Source organism: Sinocyclocheilus grahami, unplaced genomic scaffold, assembly GCF_001515645.1.
Source record: "Sinocyclocheilus grahami isolate Dianchi unplaced genomic scaffold, SAMN03320097.WGS_v1.1 scaffold565.1, whole genome shotgun sequence".
Lineage (NCBI taxonomy): Eukaryota > Metazoa > Chordata > Actinopteri > Cypriniformes > Cyprinidae > Sinocyclocheilus > Sinocyclocheilus grahami.
This window is the reverse complement of record NW_015505744.1, coordinates 523,229-546,276: the sequence shown is the minus strand read 5'-3', so window position 1 is coordinate 546,276 and position 23,048 is coordinate 523,229. Positions and strand designations below refer to the sequence as shown.

At 37.4% G+C, this 23,048-nt stretch overlaps 1 protein-coding gene across 1 annotated transcript in view; it reads right to left on the bottom strand.

Moving 5' to 3' along the window:
* Positions 1-23,048, bottom strand: part of LOC107556342 (gamma-aminobutyric acid type B receptor subunit 2) — a 269,850-nt gene that overhangs the window by 52,350 nt on the left and 194,452 nt on the right. Inside the window, exons 5-13 of the mRNA XM_016239437.1 lie at positions 20,009-20,074; positions 19,631-19,819; positions 18,551-18,793; positions 13,333-13,393; positions 7,758-7,838; positions 5,852-6,002; positions 5,011-5,143; positions 4,009-4,116; positions 986-1,108 (exon numbers count right to left, since the gene is read on the bottom strand). Coding sequence (XP_016094923.1) covers positions 986-1,108; positions 4,009-4,116; positions 5,011-5,143; positions 5,852-6,002; positions 7,758-7,838; positions 13,333-13,393; positions 18,551-18,793; positions 19,631-19,819; positions 20,009-20,074 — 1,155 coding nt within the window. The remainder of the gene's footprint in view (positions 1-985; positions 1,109-4,008; positions 4,117-5,010; positions 5,144-5,851; positions 6,003-7,757; positions 7,839-13,332; positions 13,394-18,550; positions 18,794-19,630; positions 19,820-20,008; positions 20,075-23,048) is intronic.

Here is a 23,048-nt window from a genome sequence, read left to right as displayed (position 1 = left end):
TGATTAACGTCAATAAAAGCCTAAATTAAAACATATAATCATATAAAGTGATCATAATTCTTCACAAGGCAGTTTGGACTCGTCTTGTTGTATGCAATGTTTAGTTACTTGCACAGACTGATCATATTGTTTCATAAGACATCGATAAATCATCAGGAGCTATGGGTATTAATTTTGTGTTCCGTGATATGCTTTTTTATTCTGAAAGATGGCCAGCCAGTGACTTGCATTATATGAATCACCAAGGACCACGGCTTCAGCTAAAAATAAATATTCTTTGCTGTTCTACTGAATCAAAAAAGTCATCTACATCTTGGATGACCTGAGGGTGAGTAAATTAACAGCAATTTTTTTGGGTGAACTATGCCTTTAATTTGTTTTTCGAACATTATCTAAAATTTCATGGGTTTAGATCGACGTGAAGGTGAGTAAATAATGACAAAATTTCCATTTTTGGGTGAACTATCCCTTTAAGTTATAAAACACAAATCAAGGTAACTTTAAGAACCATCCACTACAAAATCAGGCCTGAAATTGTCCATTTTAGCTTTGCTTCCAGCTAAACACGTCCAATCATTTGCGACAGCATCTGACTAAAATCCATGAACGCACAATGCTAAAGCGAGCAGACGTTCAAAATGTCCAGCCTATTTTGAAGCCCTGCTCAATCACACACTTCCCCCTCTGTGTGTCAGCACGGGATGGGCTCATCTGAGTGTCTTTTTTTCCAAGCATTATGCCAATGTCCCACATTCCAGTTGGCCTGCGTCCCCAAACGCCATGGATGTGGGGGCGGGGCAAGACGTCTCACTTCCTGAACCAAAAACAACGTAGATGGTAATAAATTCTTGACCGCTACGTACTCCCCAATGATCCCAGCTCCCTGTGACTATGATTTAGTTGGGATTGATTAACCATTACGACCCGGTCGAGGGATTCTGCTGAATCGTTACATACAACATTAATAATAAGCAATCAGACTCGCCTCCAAGCTGTACTCTTCCACCGTTCTCTTCAGGGGATCCACGATCTGCCAGCATATGAGGATGCACAAATCAATCAGCAACATGCCACCCACGATGATAAAGAGCTTCTGGTCCTTGATAATCTGGAAGAGAAAAAAAAGAAAAGCAATGGATGAGGTGATTAAGGGATGAGAAAGAGGCCGAGATGGGCAGGAACCATCAATGGACTATTCGCTCAATTCAAACGCATGATCTTCTCTCACATTCTGAACCTTTGTGGATGAAAGCCCTGCTCCTGTCTGATCTTTTTCTCTTTTCTTCTATTTAACAGTGGTTGACCTGAACAGAACCCAAATCAAAGGAAAGGTCACCACGAGGAGGCCTGCATGTATTCTAGAGGAATCAGACGGCAGGAACGGACAAATTCTTCCGTGATTCAACACAATGAAACAAGGAGGTGGTGGGTTACTCTGCCACCATTGAGCATCATGCTGAATTCTATAAGAACAGATGCTCTTTCTCTTCAATCAAACAGAGGTTGATGGTTTCATTAAATGGCCAGACATTCGAAATAATACAGGATCATGATACTTCAGAATGCATTAGCACAATCACTGAAAGAAATGCTTGTTCATATGACCGTTGAACTTCACTGTATTGCACAAAATCTCCTTTCATCTCGGCAAACGGAAGGTGATGATGGATCAAAAAACCAATAGCAATCCTAAAATCCTCCCTCCACACTTTACGGATACAAATAGCCCATGAACTTAAAAATTAAGGCAGAGGTTATTTGTGCAAATATAAGTGCAAATAACAACAGATGCTATTTACAGTAAGTGAAAACAGCTGCTTTTTCTTTGCACGAATGCTATTTATACTTTATACTACAAATAGTGGCAGATACTCTTTGCACCTCAGCATTTTGGGACCTTACCAAATTTTGGTTGTTCATGTCAGAAGCTAAATGAAATATCCTTACTCTCCACACCACTCTACCAAACACACGCCATTGGCTGAGCAATCATTTTTTTCTAAAATACAAGCTTTGCATTTCACCATTTAAAAAACTTTTGCTTGGTTTACTTACATTGTAAATATGAAAGCTCGGAAATTAGCATTCTACAAAATGCTGTCAATATTGTCAAATATGTATTGAAGCAGTACTGTTATTGTTAACTATAACTCTTATTTGTTGATTGAAATAAAGCAGATATAAAATAATATATAAATATTAGAGGAAAAACTTGCCTTGGCAACTAAATGAAATCAAATAAGTTGAAGGGAACAAAAGACTAAAATAAATAAATAATTAATTAAAAGCTACTGTACATAGAAATATTTAAAAAAGAACTAAAACAAATAAAAATGACAAAGGCATATAATAAAATTACTACAATCTAACAAAAATGAAAATGAAAACTGAAAATATAAAATAAAAACTAATTCATAATAGTATATAAATAATACTAAGATAACACTGTATTGAACCTGGATGATTACTTTGAAGTTATGGCTAGGCCTCTGCAGCAATGTTTATCACCCTCTGTCTTACTTTCTCTTTCTGAGTATGTTTGATCTCATCCCACTGATTCTGACTGCAGCAGTGGAAGTAGGCTGCAAACTCTATAAATAAAGATGGCCAGCAGGGAGCTGGTCAAACAGTATCAGCTACTTCGCTCGCCACATTCTTACACTGCATTGAAAAACAAGAGGAGCGAGAGAAAGAGCGTATGAAAGGAGGTCAGTGTGCACACATGAATTTGTTGTGTTCAAGAGCTGCGTGGATGCACTTGTGCGTAGCTTCTGTTCAAAAGAAACCCACTGCACTATTCCCCATAGCAGTGCAATGCTTTTTCTTGTGGAGAAAATTGACACACAGACTTGACTAGCACACAAGACCGTGTCTAGCAGAGCAGGAAGACACTGTTCTTTAGAAGAGATCAGAGATTTATTGGTTAGCACTGGCAGTGCTGTCTGATTCTGGATGTGTCAGGAGCATGGAGACAGCAAACTGACCTTCAGTGAAGACAGTATTTCTATATTTTAGCTTTTTGGCAGTCGAAAAATGAGACAGCTGACAGCCCAGTGGCGACGCTGCTTTCCTATGATGTTTTAAGCATGGAACTGGTCTCTCTTTCTTTAATTCTCTCTCTCTCATTATTTCTCCATCGCATTATCTACACCTCCATTCCAACATCCATGTATAAACTGCAGTATTGTTCTGTTTTTAGTATTATAATTCTTCAATATAATAACCACCATTAAAATGCACTGAAGTGTGACGATTATGATGACAAATTATTCCAGTTCCTGTGTGTTCTGCCTCACTGGAATCCAATCAGTTATGCCATATGAGTAGAGGTGATAATATACACACTGCTGTTCAAAGGTTTGGTGGTCAGAAAGATTTTTTAAAAGAAAATTAATACTTTTATTCAGCAAGAATGCATTAAATTGATCAAAAGTGACAGTACAGACATTTACAATCTTACAAAAGATTTCTATTTCAAATAAATGCTGTTTTTTAAACTTTCTATTCATCAAAGAATCCTGGAAAAAATGTATTACAGTTTCCACAAAAATATGAAGCAGGACAACTGTTTTCAGCATTGATAATAATAATGTTTCTTGAGCACCAAATCAACACATTAGAACGATTTCTGAAGGATCATTCAGCTTTGAGTTAATTACACAAGAATATATTACATTTTAAAATCTATTAAATTAGAAAACATTTTTAAATTATAATAATATTTCACAATAATACTGTTTTTACTGTATTTTTTATCAAATAAATGCAGCCTTGGTGAACATAAGAAACTTATTTCGAACCCAAATGCTCCAACAGTAAACAAATTGTTCAAATATTGATAATGATTATTTGAAATCTATTTTTATTTATTTTGTATGTAAGACATTTCATTGTCATGCACCAATGTTTTTGCCAAGTTAACCTGCAATGTCACTCCATGAGGGTTACTTCAAGATGTAGATGGTGTGCAATGCTGTATCTGACATGCTTTGAAAGCCCATTTCTCACCTTCTTCTTCATCTTTACATTCTTGAAGATGGCGTGCACTCTCCAGGTCTTTGCAAACATGGCCCCAAACGCTGTTGTATAACCCACAATAAGGATCCATGTACGGACCTAAAACATTAAATGTGAAAGTAAAACAAGGTTACTACAAACCAGAAGTTCTTATAATTTAGGCACTGAAATAAGATTGGACTCTAACACCAGTCTACAGAATACAAATCAGCAGAAACCGCAAAACCATAAAATCGAATGATCCCACGCCTGCTATCAGAAAGCTAATTGGGTGCCAGGGTGTGTAGTGAATGCCGTGGAAGTTCCCGAGGCATAATTTTTTCTCTTTGTCCTCCCTTCATCTTTTGTCTCTCTTGCTCTCTCCCACAGATCTAGTATTCTTTATTCTGAGGTCCTCTGGGAAAAGAAAATTTTAGCATGTGAAAGGCAGGAATCAACGATAAGAATGGCCAGCAGACACTGTTCGAAAGTTTGGAGCCAGTTTATGGAACTGTAGTGCTGTCACTAGACCTTGTTTGAAGATCATGTACATTTTAGGTTTTTATGTGGTTTTTATGTGTGATGTGTTGGGCATTGTTGTGAATTCTTCTGAGTTAAATTGTCACCGAATACATGTTAAAATTGTGACTGAAATTTGATCATGTTGGACACGTAGAAGGGGTGAAAATCATAATTAAATCATCATATGTGATTTCCACCTAATTTATGAATTTATAATTGACACATTTTATGGTTTAAAAACCTGAATTAAATTGTTGTAAGCTGTCTTTATTTATTTACTGGAATTAAAAATATAACTAATTTCTAAATAGTTGTGAATAAACCAATTCATTTCTAAAAATAGGTTGCTTATTATTGACACAGTTAATCCATTACAGTTGTTTGCAGCCAGGAAAAAAAAACGTAGAAAGTTTATGGGAGTGAAAAGTGTGATAACTAACCCATGGTCTACCCATGTTCACATCTGATTCACAGAAATCATTCATTACTCACAGTACAGAGGGTCTCGAATTCCTTGTCTGACACAAAGGATCCATCCAAACCAAAGAGGAAAATGGAGGCGTATGACAGCATGCCCCCTAGAATGATCAGGTTGTTCATATAGGGACTCGACATTTTGATCAGCCTGCAGATGGAGGGAAGCACAAATTTGATACATTAAATATTCACATTTCATTAATTATTAACTACTGCAATTAAATGTGCATCTACACCTATGACTGTATCATATACTGCGGGATCTAAAAGTCTGAAACCACTAGTAGAAGAGCATTTATTTTACACTATTGAAATAAGTATACAATTTAAAATACATTTTTCTATTTTAATATTTTAAAATGTAATTATTCTTGTGATGGTAAAGCTGAATTTTCAGCATCATTATTCCAGTCTTCAGTGTCAAATGATCCTTTAGAAATCATTCCAATATGCTTATTTGCTGCTCAGGAAACATTTAAAACATTATACGTTTTTTTTTCCAGGATTCTTTGATGAATAGAAAGTTTAAAAGAACAGCATTTATTTGAAACTGAAATCTTTTGTGATATTATAAATGTCTTTACCATCACTGCTGATTAAATTAATGCATCCTTGATGAACAAAATTATTCATTAAAAAAAAATCTTTCTGACCCCAAATTTTTTAACAGTAGTGTATCTAGACTGACTCAAAATTAATGCAGAATCTTAAATACGAACATTTCCTATCCTAACTTTTCTATTTTACATTTATCAAAATCTTAAAAACTTATTTCCATATGAAACAAACGATCCCAGATTTTCAATGTGGTCTCATTCTTGCACTAATTCCTTTCATAGTCTTGCTCAGCACTGACCTGTGGTTGCGGTTTTTGATGTTAAAGAAGAGGAAGGCTCCTCCCATGAGCATGCCCAGGATAGTGATGGTAGACAGGATGCTGTAGAGGGGGACATTTATTTGCCGGCGCTGCAGACGCACAAACGTCCGATCCTTCGGCGGCTCAACACCTACAAGAGTCATGATGGTTCACAGTAAGTCTCAACGTCACCTCTGAGAAAGCTTTCAACATCTCCTAGGAAGACGCTCCTGTGTAATTTAAATGACTCAGGTTTTAAAATGTCATACCAACTAGAGAGAGAATTGATGGGGTTATCTAGTCACTAATGTGACATATTAGCTCTATTTCTGCCCAAGGTTACATAATAATGTTTGTGGACGGGTTTAAAAATGGTGGCGGTGGTAAGATGCGATTAGATCTTACATCATAATGAGAAGTTGGAAGACAGTCGAGCACTTAAACCAAACGAGTCACCAAAAAGAGTCAAGAGTTGTTTGCGTGACTTGCGTGAACAAACTCGATGTCTTGACAACCTGCGTGTTTTCAAGTACTACTGTGAGGCTTTACTGCTATTAGCTCAAAAGCAAATGGTTTAGAATCTTTTTCAGTCGAACTGAGAAAACAAACTCAGTTGTGCTCAGTGTTTGAACTTTTTTTCCCCACTTAACCCTATAAAGCCTACTGTGCCACATTTAATATGCACATTTGGACATTAAATTAACCATATAATCAAAACATTGCTGAAAAACCTGGCATCTGCACCAGCCACACCACACACATGCATTGTGGTACTCTCGTGAATGTGTGTCGAAGACTGACACGGAAGAGAAGAATTTGTTAAATAAAGTCTTTATTTTTGTTTTCTTTGCACACAAAAAGTATTCTCGTAGCTTCATAAAATGAAGATTTAACCACTGATGTCACATGGACTATTTTAACGATGTCCTTGCTACCTTTCTGAGCCTTGAACGTATCAGTTGCATTGCTGTCTATGGAGGGTCAGAAAGCTCTCGGATTTCATTAAAAATATCTTAATATGTGTTCTGAAGATGAACGGTCTTATGGGTGAATTTTCTGAATGACAGAATTTTCATTTTTGGTTGAACTATCCCTTTAAGGTAGTAAAACGCCTTTTTTATTATAAAAGTTCCTCTTTCAGATTGTGGCATATATTTCTTTTTGCTGTGAAATATTTACTGATTTTTATAAAGTACATGTAAGAATAGCTTTTATATTGTTAATAATATGTCAATATGAACACTTACTGAACGGAAGCAAGTTGGGACTATATTTTATAAAAAAAACTGTATGGAAAACCATGCTAAAATGTGAGTATCAAATATGATTAAACAGGCTTTTGAGGAACACTTGTACAATCATCATCAAATTGCATTAGATTATATGTTTTGCATAATTTTGCTCAAACTGAGTGTTTTTTCTCCTTGGGTTCGAGCTCCGTATTTTCCTATAGCATACTATTTGAGCCATAATGTATCAAATACGATACTTAAATTTTTTTTATTTTTTTTATTTTTTTTAGATTTTAGGTTTAATAATCTGTTCTATTTCAAAACAATTACATTTCCGGACTATTATTTCATATGTCAGGCTTTACAGGGTAAGTATGCCAAATGATTCCCTCAGATCCTCTTTACAAGTTCCATTACAGACAATAAAATGTTTTACTTCCTGTCCACCACTGTTTTCCACACAGGCAGTTTGAAAAGAAAATAAATATTCAGGGATTATGGAAAAAAACTAACAAAAGAATGCCAATGTGGGCAAACAGAAAAATAACTCTTGAATTATTCAGATGACCACACATGGAACAGTGAGTACACAACATTGGCAGGCGTGTGAACCTTCTGTCTCTCTCTCTCAGTCAAGTGCTGACCCGAAAACACACAAACGGAGCTTTTCCTACCTTGGAACCTGATGGTGTTGTTGATAAGGTCCAGTACATCTGCAATGGCATTGTACTCACCCACCTTCACCTCTTGACCCTCTGTGAAAGACAGCAAGAACAAGAGGACAGCGGCGATAAGAGCAGTGTGTTCAAAGCCGATGGCCCCAGAGGAGAAACAAGACAATAGACAGTAAATTTAGTTTCCGTGCACTCCACTGCAGAACTAGTCCAACATATTGTCCCAAAATGCTCAGGGCGATTTTGACCTAAAAAAGTATGTAAATTGCAACCTTATGCATTTGCACATCAATTAAAAGGCACCAGATTAGCAAATCTGCAAAAACAATGATTTGAGACAAACACTGTTTCATGACGTCTAACTCAGAAAAACAGCTTTACTTTATTCAGAAAGCATAACAGCTTGACTGACAAGGTCACACAGTCAGTAAATGTTTCCGTAGTTTTTGTTTTGACAAAAATGTCCTTTAAATCTAGTCAATATTTAGTCTTGTTATATTTATTAATTTTAGCCCATTTTGCTATGAATGAAATGGTTTATCATTCACAAAAACATTTTAGTGCAAAATATGGCATACCCTACCACTCAAATGCTGCATTTATTTGATCTAAAATACAGCAAAAACAGTAATATTGTGAAATATTATTACAGTTTAAAATAATGGTTTTAAGGCGCTCAAGAGATATTTCTTCTTTTTATCAATGTTGAAAACTGACCCCAAACTTTTGAAAATGAATATGAAAACATGAAAATGTGCCAAATTGTAAAAGACCAAATAAATATTTAGTAATTTCATCTAATATAAATAAAGCATTTGAATGAGCTAATTAACCAGTCATCAAAATACCAATTTCTTCTTCTAAAAACATTATTAGTGCAGTGTTAACATCTTGTATTTTTTTTTCACTTAATCATCACCATGATGCATCTTTTTTGTTATGTTTTATTACAGCTGACGAAACAAAAAGCCTTTTTGACAAGAATAACATTGAACTGGGTATTAAAGATGAAAACAGGATGGTTAGGTGAAATTTAAGGTTACGTATCCACAGATGCAATAAAATAAAGCTTAGTGTCAATAACCTCCCAGCAGAACAAGACTTACTCTCAGAGGCCAAATACAAAGCAAGTCAATTCCAAAAGCCATCTTAAAACTCAATAGTTCTCCCTGGTGTGCGCTTCACATCTGCTTGTGTATTGACTGTCACACTCACAGGGAAGAAAACTCACTTAAAAACAGAGAACATGGGAAATAAGATATTTATAACTTGGCTCCTGGAAATACATGTGTTTCTAGGACTGCTAATGCTAAACATTTACCACATGAATATGAATTGGGATGCCAACCCACATTCTGCTCATTGCAATTCATCTGATGGTTTCAGGTTTTCCCATATAACTGCTGTGGGTTCAACCAGGCCAAACTTGAATGTCAATAACAATTTAAACACCGAACTAGATTAGGTTTTGTGCTCTCGATTGTCTTGCTGTGTCAGGAGAATCATTGACTGTGAATAATCAGCGCTGTCCGTGTACATGTTTTTTGCTGTAGAGAACGTCATCATTCAGGTACTTTGACCATGAGATCAATGGGACACTACAAAGACCGCAAGCATGTAAACTAATAGGCAGTGTTCAGTTACTAGTTGTCAACTGTAATGACTTAAAAAGCCTTATATGTTGGTCAGGCTTAAGTCTTTTTCAAAAATTCAGAGAGAAAGAAACAGTTTGGCCAGAACACAATCTTGCCAGGAGGTCATTGTCAAATAACTAGGTTAAGAAACGGCTCTGAGTCCAGATGGTTTGGTGTGTGGTGGCAGTGGGTGTGATATAGGAGCTGACAGACTGGGACTCTAAAGATGGATGGCAGGCTCAATTGAGGATCAGAACGTCTTTAAATATTCAGCCTGGGCTACCCCTTCCTATCCTTTAACAGTGAGGGAGGAAAAGAGAGAGAAATGAGCAGAGAGAGAGAGAGAGAGAGAGAGAGAGAGAGGTTGGAAATGAATGGAACCTTCACAAGGAAATTTGAGAGAATGATTCTTAAAATATTAAGTATCTAAAATGGGATACTTTTTAAAATCTTACAATATGCAATATGCAATATTCTAATTTTGCATGGAAACCCGGCTTGTGAGAGTGAATGTACAGTGGCGGCTCGTGGGTTTTAAAATAGAGGAGGCACTCTAATTGTATTGGTCTGGGATCCCTGCCGATTATTATTATTATAATTTGCTTAACCACTTTAAAATGGCTTTTTGGTTGCTTTTAGTCAGAAAACGTAAATAAACTTACCTGGCCTATCACTTGAAGCAAACATCCATCCCTTATTAAAAGTCTGTGTTAAAAGAGAGCTGCCTGTTGCGCCATTTAATTAAGCCGACTGCTGTAGCCTATATCCGAGGTTTCTTTTCTCAACACTCCTCAGCGCTGAAAGTGAACACTCGATGCTGATTGGCACATTTTTTTTTACCAACGGAGGCACGAGAGCTCATCTCTTCCCCGGCCTCCCTCTCCCCTTCTCTATCACCTAGCGGTTGCAATTACATCAGCGGATTCGGCACATTCGCGATAGAAAAGCGGCGCTTTCACGTTATGGTATTACAATTGTAAAATAGCAAACAAAAAAATACACATTCTGAGACATGAACTGAAATTAATTGTGAATTTTATTAACATTAAATCGTCCTCCTCCCATTTTCACCTCAAAATTATGGGGAAGCTGTGCCTCCCCTGCCTTCCCCGATGAGCCGCCACTAAATGAATATATGAATGAGATTGTGAGTGCATGAGTAAATAGTTGAATGATGAGTATGAGTGAGTGAGTTACTGTGAGTAAATAATGAAGGCGAAAGAGAGCGTCTGAGAGAATCTGAGTGTGTGTGAGTGAGTGAGTGAGTGATGAAGAAAGACAGAAAGCACAGTAATAGAGGGATTAAAGCCAGTGTGAGTTGTTATTGTTCTCGGTTTGGAAGGAGACACTCTCTAGCAGGGCTCTGAACCGGTTCAAGGAACGAAAATTAAAACCGGAAACGAACGAAATTGTGACAGGAACATAACCAGAAACAGAAACTACATTTTTTTAATTTTATAGTTCCGAACAGAATAGAAAATTTGAAATGGCCATTACCTGGTTAATAACGCTATTTTATCGTTCGCTTTAATATTTGAAATTTGCTGTCAACCAATCAGAAATTCAAATATGCAAATGTGACGCTGACGCATCCAATGCGTGAAATGCCCGCGCTCAGCTGTAAATTCATCATAGGTAAGTAGCAATGGCAATGCATTAAGAGTTTATCCGAGGATAGTGTAAGATGGATTCAACAGATCACACGCACCTGCAGCGCTTGTGAATGGAGAAAACTGAATAAAACTATAGGCTTACATAAAAAGGAATAGCCTATATTGGCCTACGCAAAATGTATTTCACTTAAATCATTGACAGATTAACAAAACGAAAGAAAAAAAATGTGCTGAGTTTAGGTTTATTGTGACGCGATCCAAAGTTCACGGAAAGGAAAACGAGACAGCAGAAAATAGTTTTCTTAATTTTGCAAAAGCTTTACAGTTTTATTTATTTTACAGTTTTATATATTTTGCGAATCTTGACAGTTTTGAATGATGTTTTGCTTCTATCTGTAAAACCAACTACCATTGGTATGAACATACCGCGCCGGTATTCTGACAAATAATGCTACCTATCAGATTATGCTACCAACACTGTATTTATCCTACTGTAAGGGTAGGTTTAGGGTTGGGGTAGGTGCACATGTTAATAAAGCCTCAAACCTTATTAATATCATGCTGGAAGCTAAATCTGATAGGTAGCACTTTTCACTATCGAATTATGCTACCATCTGTTTTAATGGGAGGTAGCAAAATCCTACAGGGTAGCACAAATCGTCAGAACACCGGCGCCTCACGCGCACACATACACAAAATATTTTGCGACATCGCAGCCTGTTCATTTTAAAAATAAAATACAGTTAAAGAAACATAAAAAGTTGCACTGCTCTGTTGTAGGCTTACAATCTGTTGCGCTCAGCGTGACCACCGCCTCACTGTACTGATATAGCCGATGTGAAGGATGATGTCGATATGAGTGAAGTATAAAGCCTATTACATAATAAATAATATTTTAGCATCCAGATACGTCGCAAATATGGAAACATTTGGATTCGTACCAATCGAGGTAGGCATCAGTTTCACCTTTGACGATTGACGTTTTTATAGCCTAAACGCATAGCCTTAACTTTAATATAGGCCTACATAAGCTTAATTTGTTGTGGAGAGAAGGAAACTAATAACTGTGTTTATCATAGATAGCCTATGTATATGTATGTATGTATACAGTATATATATATACATATATATATATATATATATATATATATATATATATATATATATATATATAACATTTTGCTTTACCGGCATTTTAGCACATTATTTCTGAATGTAGCCTAATAATAAAATGCGACGTGAGCCTACGCGACTTATGTTTTTTCCCCCCTCAAAACGCAATCTTATACGAGTAGCATTTTTTAAATGCAGCAAACATTTTTAAATATCTTAAAAAATACTTTAATGTCTTTAAAGCATTAACAGATTTTTTTTCTTTTGTTTAGTAGCCTATAATTTGGCCAAAATCTAGAAAAGATGATGCTGTATTGGCTGTGACTAAGTGCAGCGTGTTAAGATATCGCTTCCTGTTTTTTTTCTTCTTTTTTTTTGAGTAGAAAACGCTGTACTTTATTATTATTATTATTAGGCTATTATTATTATTATTATTATGGCAAAGAAAAAGTTTCAAAAAATAACATTACTAACCGTAATTTTTTCTAGGCAAAGCAGTTTTGGAATGGGAACGCAGGAACAGAAACATTAAAATATAGATTCTGCATGGAGACCGATTGGATTTTTTTGTTTTGTTTTCAAGCCCTGCTCTCTAGTGCACTGCTGATAACAGCGTCTCCTTTCTTTTTTTCCTGACTGCCATTCGCCTTCATATTGACAGATAGTTCAATCACCCTTTAGCCAAACAGCACTCCAATTCTGCGGCCTGCTCACAAATACAGTCTGAGGAGGTGATGTAACACACTATAGGGGGGAGCCTCTGCGCTGAAGCAGATAAGACTGAAGAGGGTGGGGAATGCTGGCCTGTGGCTGCTGTGGGGTGTAAGGGGGGAATCCCTGCTCCAAGATTAAATCCCACAAACCAGAGTTAATCTCCCCTGCCCTCAGGAAACACACACACACACACACACACACACACACACACTCATTGGATTAATCACATCAGAGGGTCGAGCAGGGGAATTCTGTGACCCCATTAAGCTATAGGACGGCGCAGACGCTGCCGCAGAGCATGCCGCTATCTACGTGATGTATGGCACAATTGTCATGCTGAGATATTTGTCGCACATACTCTACGAAATGACACTATCACGGAATGAGATGTTCATGTAAGATGGAGGATGATCAACTTTGGCTGAAGGACCTATATTTGATCCAGCATTTCCTATAAAAAAGGCTTGTTAACCATGAAAAATGACCATCTAATGGACTTACCTTGAAACTGGGTGAATTTTATGGTTCCCATGCGTTCCCCGTTCCTGAACATCACCTGACCCTGCAGAAACACACAACGATGAACCTTCACAAGAGCTGCTTATCACGTGTAAATGGACAGTTTGCAGAAGTCTCGATTGCACATATAGTCCAAGTTGGACAGATATATCTTACTAAGATCGATTTTCCATCTTGTTGCCATATTCTTCACTCTTGGCACAGCAACAAATTGGGAGTGTATAGTTTGAAGTCTGGCACAGGGCTTGTTTTTTAAGCCATTTATTAGATTAAAGATCTGTGAATTGATTGCGTTCTTGAGGCAAACATAATTAATTGCAGCACAATTGATTTGTTAAATTAAAGGAGCACACAGAGGTCTGAGAGGTTGTCAGGTTGTGCCAGCTGAGGACTGGGATGCTTTACTGATCAAATAAAATAAAATAAAAAATACAAAAAATAAAATAAAATGCAATAAAATAAGATAATACAATGAAAAAAAAAAAAGTGTTGCACTGAATATTATTTAATAAATATTTCAAAATAAAACATCCTGTATAAGTAACATAAAACAGATTTTTTTGAATGTAAATAGGTAAATTATGCATAATATTTATCAGATATTTCAACATAAAACATCTTGAATCAAGATCATAAAATTGACAATTCAGGTAAATGTCTTCTTACTTCAGCAAGCACTACTTATAAAAGCCTTAGAAAGAAGTAGCACAATGGTAAAGGAAAGTTATAGATTCAACTGAAAATAACAGCGGTCCAGGAAATATAAAAATGCTACTGAGAACTTGCAAGTTCCTGTTTGTGCCCTTGAGAGATCATCACAACAATAAGAGCACTGTAAGAAACTTTGGATTAAATGCATCTTTCAAAGGGGAAGAAACCAGTTAATGTTAAGTAAATATAAATAACAAATAATTTCACCCAGTTACAAAACATAATCATTAACAGATGAATTTCCTGCAAAATCATGAATTCAAATATGTCGTATCAGACGTTGCAGGTTAATCATGGATATCTGATCAAAGCGCAGACAGGTATATAGCATTTTTACATAAATAGTTTTTAAAAGCTCCATCACTGGATCAAAATATTATCTAGTTGGCTCATTATTAAAAGAAGAAAATGTGAAGTGTGGTTTGCTGTCTGTCTGCCCCTGAAGCTGCCTAATGAGCCATTTAAAAGGATTTGGGATCACTCGGCCCAATAAAATAACAGGTGAGAGGCATACTGCATTACCATGGCAATAATTAGAAGCCCATTAAAACCATGGGAGGCAACTCAGAAGCGATCGTATCTTTGAAGTGTAAAGCAGACTTCGGTCCCACTGCAAAATGATTCTTTGTTTAGCTGCTCTGACGTGGGGGCGCTGGATAAATGCTCGCCTTCACAAAACACATTAAAGCTGCAATTCAGAATTATGTGTGTAAACAATATATAATGTGAACTGCAGTACTCTTTATCCTTCATAGTTTCCGAGACATCATTTTGATTTATATACTGAGCAGGATGCCATTTTTGTAACACTGTAGAGACAGCAAGGAGAAACATCGGTCATATTTTGTTGTTCAGGACCATCGCTTTCATTATTCATTTCGCAAAACATCGTCTCTAGGTTACGTATAAGCTTTCCCAACCAGACTCAATGTAAGCCTAACGGGCCTGGTGGGAAGCTTCGGGGCCTTCAGGGATGATGCTGAGGATGGGGAGAGATAGCTCGAAAGCGTCTGCTCCACCACTGGCCTCGCTCCATATACCTTATCACCGCGATTGGACGGATTTGACACGTGCTTCAGAACGCGGTCACGCAAGGGCGTTCCCCAAAGCGACTCGACGCAGCTTGAGTTCCTGAAGGGGAACTCCTTTTGTGTTTGATGGAAGAAAGAAAGAAAGATGAACTGTCACTTTAAGACTCAAGCTGTAGTTGGAGAGTTTTTCTAAATCAATGAAGTCTTCACTCTTTCTCGGGTTTCTTTTTTTAGACTGGTTTCATAACATTAGAACAGCTGAAAATAGATTGCGTTGCGCTGCAGGTGTGGGCTGATGGGTCAAACATGTTGATGGCACCTTTTATCAGTGTGTGTGAGTCTGTGCAGAGGTGTGGACAGGCCGGGCAGGAGGCCTTATGGAGGTCACACAGGTGTGCAAGGCACCCTCAGGCCTGTAAAAGGGGTTGTGGTGATGAAGATGATAGAAGCGAATGATGATGTTGCTATATGTTGATATGATATGATGCTGATATATACATATACACAGATGTTGTCTACTGGTTCCAATAGTCCACATCTGCAGTGCAATAGTCTATTTTCAACTTTTCTAATATTATACATTTGAATGATGTTTTAGAATACATGTTTCCTGTTTTTATTTCAATTTAAGCAGTCCGAGTACACTGAGTAACTTGAAAAGTTACAAAAGTAAGTGGTAAAACTGCCAAGAAACATGTTTAAGTTACAAAAACTGGAACATAATAAAAATTGTATAAGGAATCGAGTAGGTGAAAGGATGGCTGCTCTTAGTGTGACACCAACTGTCAAATGCGGAGGAGGAAGCGTGATGGTCTCTGACTCTTTTGCTGGATCCAGAGTCTGTAACTTACACAGTAAGTGTCACCCTGAACCAAAAAGACTACCACAACATTTTGAACTAGACACAAGCTTGAGAGTAATGCTATACCTACTGTACAAGTACAACACGTTTTTGGGAATGTTGCAAATGTTGAGAACAGCTTTACAAACAATATTTTCATGGGCTGTTACATCTGCAAAAAGAGGCTTTGGTTTAGAAATTTAGATTACATTTTGATTTCCTTATTTCTCCAGTCAAGTATTTTTTGTATGCTTTAATGTAATTGCATTAAACTGTGTAAATGTCAATAAAAACGGAACAAATTAGGTTTTCAACACTTTTGACAAGTAGTGTTTCTTGATTCTCATCAGAATCCTTATACTCAGGATCCTTGTACAAGAAAACAATGTGAAATCTGACCCTTAAATTATCATTCATAAGTTTGAGGTTGGTAAGGTTATTGAAAGACGTCTCTTATGCTTATTAAGGCTCCATTTATGTGATAAAAAATGCAGTAAATGCAGTAATACTGTGTAACACTCTTACAATTTAGGATGTCTTCTATTTTAATATACTTTAAAATTTAATTTATTTCTGTAATAGTAAAGCTGAATTTTCGGCAGCCATTACTCCAGTCTTCAGTGTTTCATAATCCTTCAGAAATGATTCTAATACGCAATTCTGCTGCAATTCTTTAAAAATACATATACTATTGACCCCAAACTTTTGATTGGAAAAGTACGTTTGCTTCTACAATGTACCATCAAGAAAGTTGTGCTAACCCTCTCTTAACCAAATAAAAGCAGCACAGCACCACTCTTCACTCAAAATGATCCACAGAGACTTCTCTAAGATAATGTTTTACTTCCTGAGGCATGCTGGCACTCGATCGATAGCTCTTCTCAGAGGACTCAAAGTCTGATGGAGAAGCTAGAACAGCCCGTTCTGTTGGACAAAGACCCAGTCATTGGTACAAGACAAACCTGATCCTTGTGGGATCACTAAATCTGTTGTAGTCAGATTGCAATCTTGTTTTATGGGACGATTTTCTGCAATCATTTAACTTTGATAGGAAGAAGTCCTATTTTAAATCCGAATCTGAGATCATGAATATTATTTAGTGATGCATGATATTAAAATTCTGATAATTATTGTCACGTTATGGAGAATAACCAATACATGTTCAACATTAAAACTCTATTTTGTCTAAATAAATGTAAAATAAATCACAAAAAAATTAAAACAAACATTTCAAATGTTACAAGTGAATTTAGGCAACACACACATAAAAAAATTGATATTTATTTTGAGTAGGGTTAGTCTGTTTAATTGCTCCTAACATTATATATATATATATATATGCAGTATAATATTTTTGTTATAAATTATATATTATTATTATTTTTTTAATGATTAATCATAGTGACAGATATCATGATCATATATATAGCTACTGTAAATCTAGGATGTAGGTAAAAGACACACTAGGTTACTTCAGGAATTTTTGAAAAAAGCGGTGTTAATCATGTTAATTTGTCTTTGACATGTTAAACAGAAAATAATAACAAAAATGATTTATTAACAGAGTTATTTTTCAGCCTTAAAGATTTGCTAAAGATTGCATTTAACAGTGTTATGAAATAATTCTAGTTTTTAAAGGATTCACTTTAAGTGAACGTTAGATGACAGCAAAAGTAATTTAAATGTAAAAATAAAGGAAATTATCAATTAACTATACGATACTGACTGATATTAATAAATTAATTCTGTAATGTTGGCCAGTAACCATTACTGTACTGATATATCTTCTCTTTTTCTATAGAGAGGGAAAAGAGTGACCACATGCTCGTTTGCCTTTCTGCTCATATTTCCACTGGTCTTCCAGCAGTATTTTTCTTTTTTATGTGCGTTTGTTTTTCCTTCCTCTCCATTAAGCTTCAACGCTGAGGTCTCGCGGCACATGCATTGTTTGTTAGCAGCCTGGGCAAATATAAAACATACTCTGCTACACATGAGAGATAACTGCTAGATAAAAGCTGAAGATGGAGGGCTGGAGGACATATTGTACTAAAACCCAAAATCCCCATTAACCCCTATTAATTTCCCAAACCAACAGCATTTACTGCAATATCGAAACTCCTTCCGTTTTTGTTAAGAGAGACAGTTCGGTTCAGCTTGAGCGCGTTCCTTTAGATTTGCTGACTTTCTCCTTTTTTTGTGCTCTGTGATTCTCGCTTTTGGCAGCCTGCAGCAGTGTGTTCTCATAAACAAACACACATTTAGTGATGTCTGCAGATCTGACACTCTCTGCATACCAACTATCTCCCTACCTTATCTGGCTCTTATTCTGTCAGCTACATCGCATGTTTAGCATTACTAGCCTCCAATCCCAAGATGCATTCTCAAATGTCTGCCCTCCCTCAGCCTCTCGCAGGCAGTCTGCAGCAATAAAAGTAGCCCTCTTTTGACTTTGAGATCACAATATGGCCTTTACAACTTTTCAGCTTTAGGAAACGTCTCTCGACGGCTCAATCTAAACTGAAATTGTGAAAGCCACAGTAGCTTTTGCAGTTACAGAATTGTAAACAGGTCAACCAGACACTGTATTTGGCCCCAAGAAGAGCTGTAGATCACTTACCGTCACTCCAAAGAAGTTGGTTTCGTTCATCACGTCCAGAACCATTTTGCCCACCTCGCGGTCATCCACCGTGAAGTTGTGGTACATGTCGTGCCTCTCCTTGTGTCTGAGGAGCTCCATGACACGTGTGAGGGTCTTCGCAATCACCCACATGCCATCGTAGGCAAAGCCGTGGAACTTGCTGGCTTCCACTCCTTTCTGCTCTCGCTCACGGTTGTACTCCCTCTCGTACTCCTGCGGTGTCTAAAAATTAGAAATCTTTTTAAAATCTACTTTGAAACATGTTCATGTTGGTTTCAAACATTTTTAAAACCATTCATAGTGTTCTACTTAACATTGATTTTATTTACAAAAATGACAGTTCAAGTAAAAGTCTCTTATTCTCACCAAGGCTGCATTTATTTGATTGATAATATGGTAAAAATAGTTATATTGTGAAATACTATTACAATTTAAAATAACAGTGTTCTATTCATATATATATTTTAAAATGTAATTTATTCCTGTGATAAAAAGCTGAATTTTCAGCATAATTACTCCAGACTTCAATGTCACACGATCCTTTCTTAAATCATTCTAATATGCAGATTTGCTGCTCAAGAAACATATATTCTTATTATCAATCATTAAAATGGTAATGCATTTATTATATGTTAAATAAAACATTTATAATATTTAATGTTAAAATTTAATTTTAAAATTAAATTTAATAAAGAAGCAGTGTAATTATCAAATAAAAAGAAAAAAAAGCGTCCTTGCATCTTGAATTATCAAAAATATTTATCAAGGTTATAAAAATGTAAATTTTCACATTTTTTAAAAATGATCATAATTATGGCAATGCATATCAATACGTTTGGTAAAACAGCTTGACTAATGCCAAATCAGTAATAACCAAAATAAACAATTTCAACAGGGAAAACTGAAACGCTCAGAGTAAGAATCTATTGAAACTGAAATCCATAGGTGAAACTGCAATGCATAATTTTTTCCTATTCCACATGGTGGATTTTTTTTTCTGTCAGAAATCAGAAATGTCATTCATAACTCCTGGGATCCCACCGCATTGCAGACACTCACTCTTCCTGATATTCCGTTAATCTGTTTGGCACTGAGAGGCTCAAAATCTACGCTGATGTAGCCCTCCATGGCTGTCAGCAGCTTCTTAGTGGTGCAGTTTGTGGAATTCGCCTGTTCCCACCAGTTCCCCTGGTACCATCCTGGGATGATCCACTGGTACTTACTGCCATACATGTTCAGGTTGTAGGCCTGGAGCACACACACAAGATCAGAGACTCAACACACATCTCATTTCAACCAAAGAAAAAAATATATCGCCTGCAGTCCTTTCAATGCTGACACAGCTAAATGTTTTTCAGGCACATGTACAGTACAAAGAAATCTGCAGGCCTTTCACAGTCTGAAGCATGATTTGAGACATGAAGCCGGCTAACTTACACAGCAGAAGACTTTAGCGGCCAGATTCTCATCAAACTGACCGATGATGATCCGAACATCATTATCCTATAGAGGGGGGCAGAAAACAAAATAAAACAGGTAGTTAATGGCTAAAGAGATTTACATAAAACGGTAACACTTTAGTATAGGGGACCAATTCTCGCTATTACCTATGTAGTGAATTTGCTTTCGCCAACCTAGGGAGGTGAAATAGTGTAGTGATGGGTACTCGCGTCACCAATGACGTTATGATATTTGGATCACGTGTTACTTAAGGTGTGGTTATGATTACATCACATAAGAAAGATTGGTGGGATCTCTAACTTGTTGAACCTTTTTCTGTATCATCAACACAAGGAAGACACAAGTGTCTTTTATTGTTATTAAAATTGATTTTATTAACAAAAGAGTAATCAACAACTACTAAATGAATACCATAAATGAAATTGTAGGAAATAAAGTGCATAAGATGCATAAAATGCAAGTGATTATGTTGGGTGTTGCTTTGTCAGAGCTATGTTATCTGGAAAGATAAACTGTTGCTACTCTGAAACAAATAAGGTGAAGGACCTTATTATGCATCAAACAAATACGTGAAAGATTATTTGTTATCAACTGCAATCAGCTATATAACATCTAATGTAAATTAGAAAAATCATATACTATTAATACACAAAAATGCCAAGGTCTCTGGAAGAGGTTTGGATAAGTGATAGTTACGTTCTCTGTGGTTGAGTGAGCAGTCTGGTGGCGGTGACTTCCACTTGTTGTGCTGGTAACAATGCAGTGGGGAAAGGAGCAGGAATCCGATTCAACAGTATTGAACAGGAAGCACTGTAGGATACTGATCTCCTGGAGCACCAAAGGGTGCTTAAATCTGGAACACGCAGATGTGGCCCTGGAGTAGGTGCAGAAGGTCCTTGCCTGGAACACGCAAGCAAAGTACCTTGAAGTGAAGGTTTGCTCGCCAGAGTTTAACCTTGTTGCAGATGTCTGTGTGTCTTCTGCCTCTGAGACTCAGAACTTGGTCAATTCACTTTGTCTCTCTAGGATGGAGACTCAGGACATGCTGCATCTGTTGTTGTCTCGCCGGACGAAGAATCTAAACGTAGAATATCTCTATCCTCACAGGCTGAAGGCTCAGAATGTGGTCGTATCTGTTGCTGCCTCACATGTTGGAGACTCAGAACGAGTGTATCTGCTAGTGTCTCACCCTTGCAGGCCGGAGATTCAGAACGGTTGTGTCTGTTGCTGTCTCTTCCCTTACGGGACTCAGACTCAGAACTTCTGTGTTTCTGTTATTGCTTCTCTGGACGTGCCGGACCACGCAGGCCAGAGACTCAGAGCTGAGGTATCGGTTGCCATCTTCCCTGTAGTGGGCCGCAGGCTCCGAATGGGTGTGTCTGTTGCTGCCTTCCCTGAAGCAGGCTGGAAACTCAGAACGTAGGTTGATCTGTTATTGTCTCACTGGACGCGCCGGAGACTCAGAACAAGGAGTGTCTTTTGGGAAGGTACCTTTATCTCTTTTCGATGAGGAGGAGATTGCAATCTAGCGCTTCTCCATTTCCAGACTTATTTGCATAGTCCAAACACACATTTAGAAATGTGTCACCAAAGTTTTACCAGTGCATTTTTCACTTACCAAACCACAACCAGAATACATTTGGCAATGTTACTGTAACAACGTTTGTAGGTCGGGAAGAAGGAGGCAGGAACCGGCGAACACTCAAAAGAAACTTTAATAATAAAATACACTCAAACAGCACGACAGCCCCTCGCGGACGACTGTCGCGCACAAACAAAACCAAAACACAAAATAAAATCCAGGCCTGGTCCTCTCTCGTCTTTCCCTGTCGTCACTCCTCCTTTGTATCCTTCCGGAGCTCCTCCGTGAGACTCGAGACCGGTGAGTGGCGCAGGTGTCGCGCATTCGCAATTACTCCACCGGCCTCGCTCCGTTCCCACGGCTCTCGGCCCCGCCCCTCTCGTCACATACCCCCATCGCCCCTCGCAGGCCGGGGGGTACACCCGAGACTGCGCTCTACTCCCCCCCCTCCCCCCTCCCGGGGGGGAGCCGATCATCCAGCCCCTCTCGTCACAGTTACGAACACATTAAGTCCAAACATGATGGAAGAAAATTGAACTTTCATGCATGCATTCATTTGTCCATTAACAGCTGAGTTTGTGTAAGATGTTGCACTACACATCGCTGTCACTGAGAATACTTATTCCTCTGAATATGTATGAGATGTGTGTGTTGTAGTTTGCATCAGTTTTAAGGTTTGAGAACATAGTTATGAATGGATTTGGATGGAACTCTGTGATCTCTCTCTTTGTCTCACCCACTGCTGCTGCGTCCAGAGGTCCTAAGGAATTTTTACAGCGGTCACAGGCTAAATCCTGAGGAATCAGTCTGTTGGTGGGTGAAGGGCAGAAACTGCATTTTGACCAATAGGAAGTCCTGTCCTTCCCGGGCTTTGTACCAAAGGTCTTCTTCTTGCCCTCTAAGAGGTGTCTGGCTGTTGTCCTGGCATTATTATCTGATGGCGTTGGACAGTTTGCTTATGTTAGTCCACCAAGATCCAATCAAAATGTAGAAAACCTTTGTCCACTATTGTGGTCAGAGAGGGGCCCCGCCATAAACTGGGCCCTGGAATGTGTTGTCCACTACACCTAGTTGCTTATTAGCATGCCTGTTATTAACATATTGGCAGTTTACTACCCAATACCTTAACAATGTAACATAACAACGTTAATAACTTAACAATGTCCTTAACAAGCAGCAAATTAGGGGTTAAGTGAGGCAAAAGTCATAGTTAATGGTTAGTTAATGGTGAGAATTGGACCTTAAAATGAAGCGTGATCAATAAAACCGATGATGAAAGGTGGCTGGTGAGCACAAATAGTTTATTCTAAAACAAAATAGCATAAAATTAAAATAAAAATGTAAATTATAATAATAATAATAAAAAAACTGTCCCAAAATATTTGCAAATGTCTGAATTAAAAGTAAAATGTTTAATTTCTGCACAACTAGATG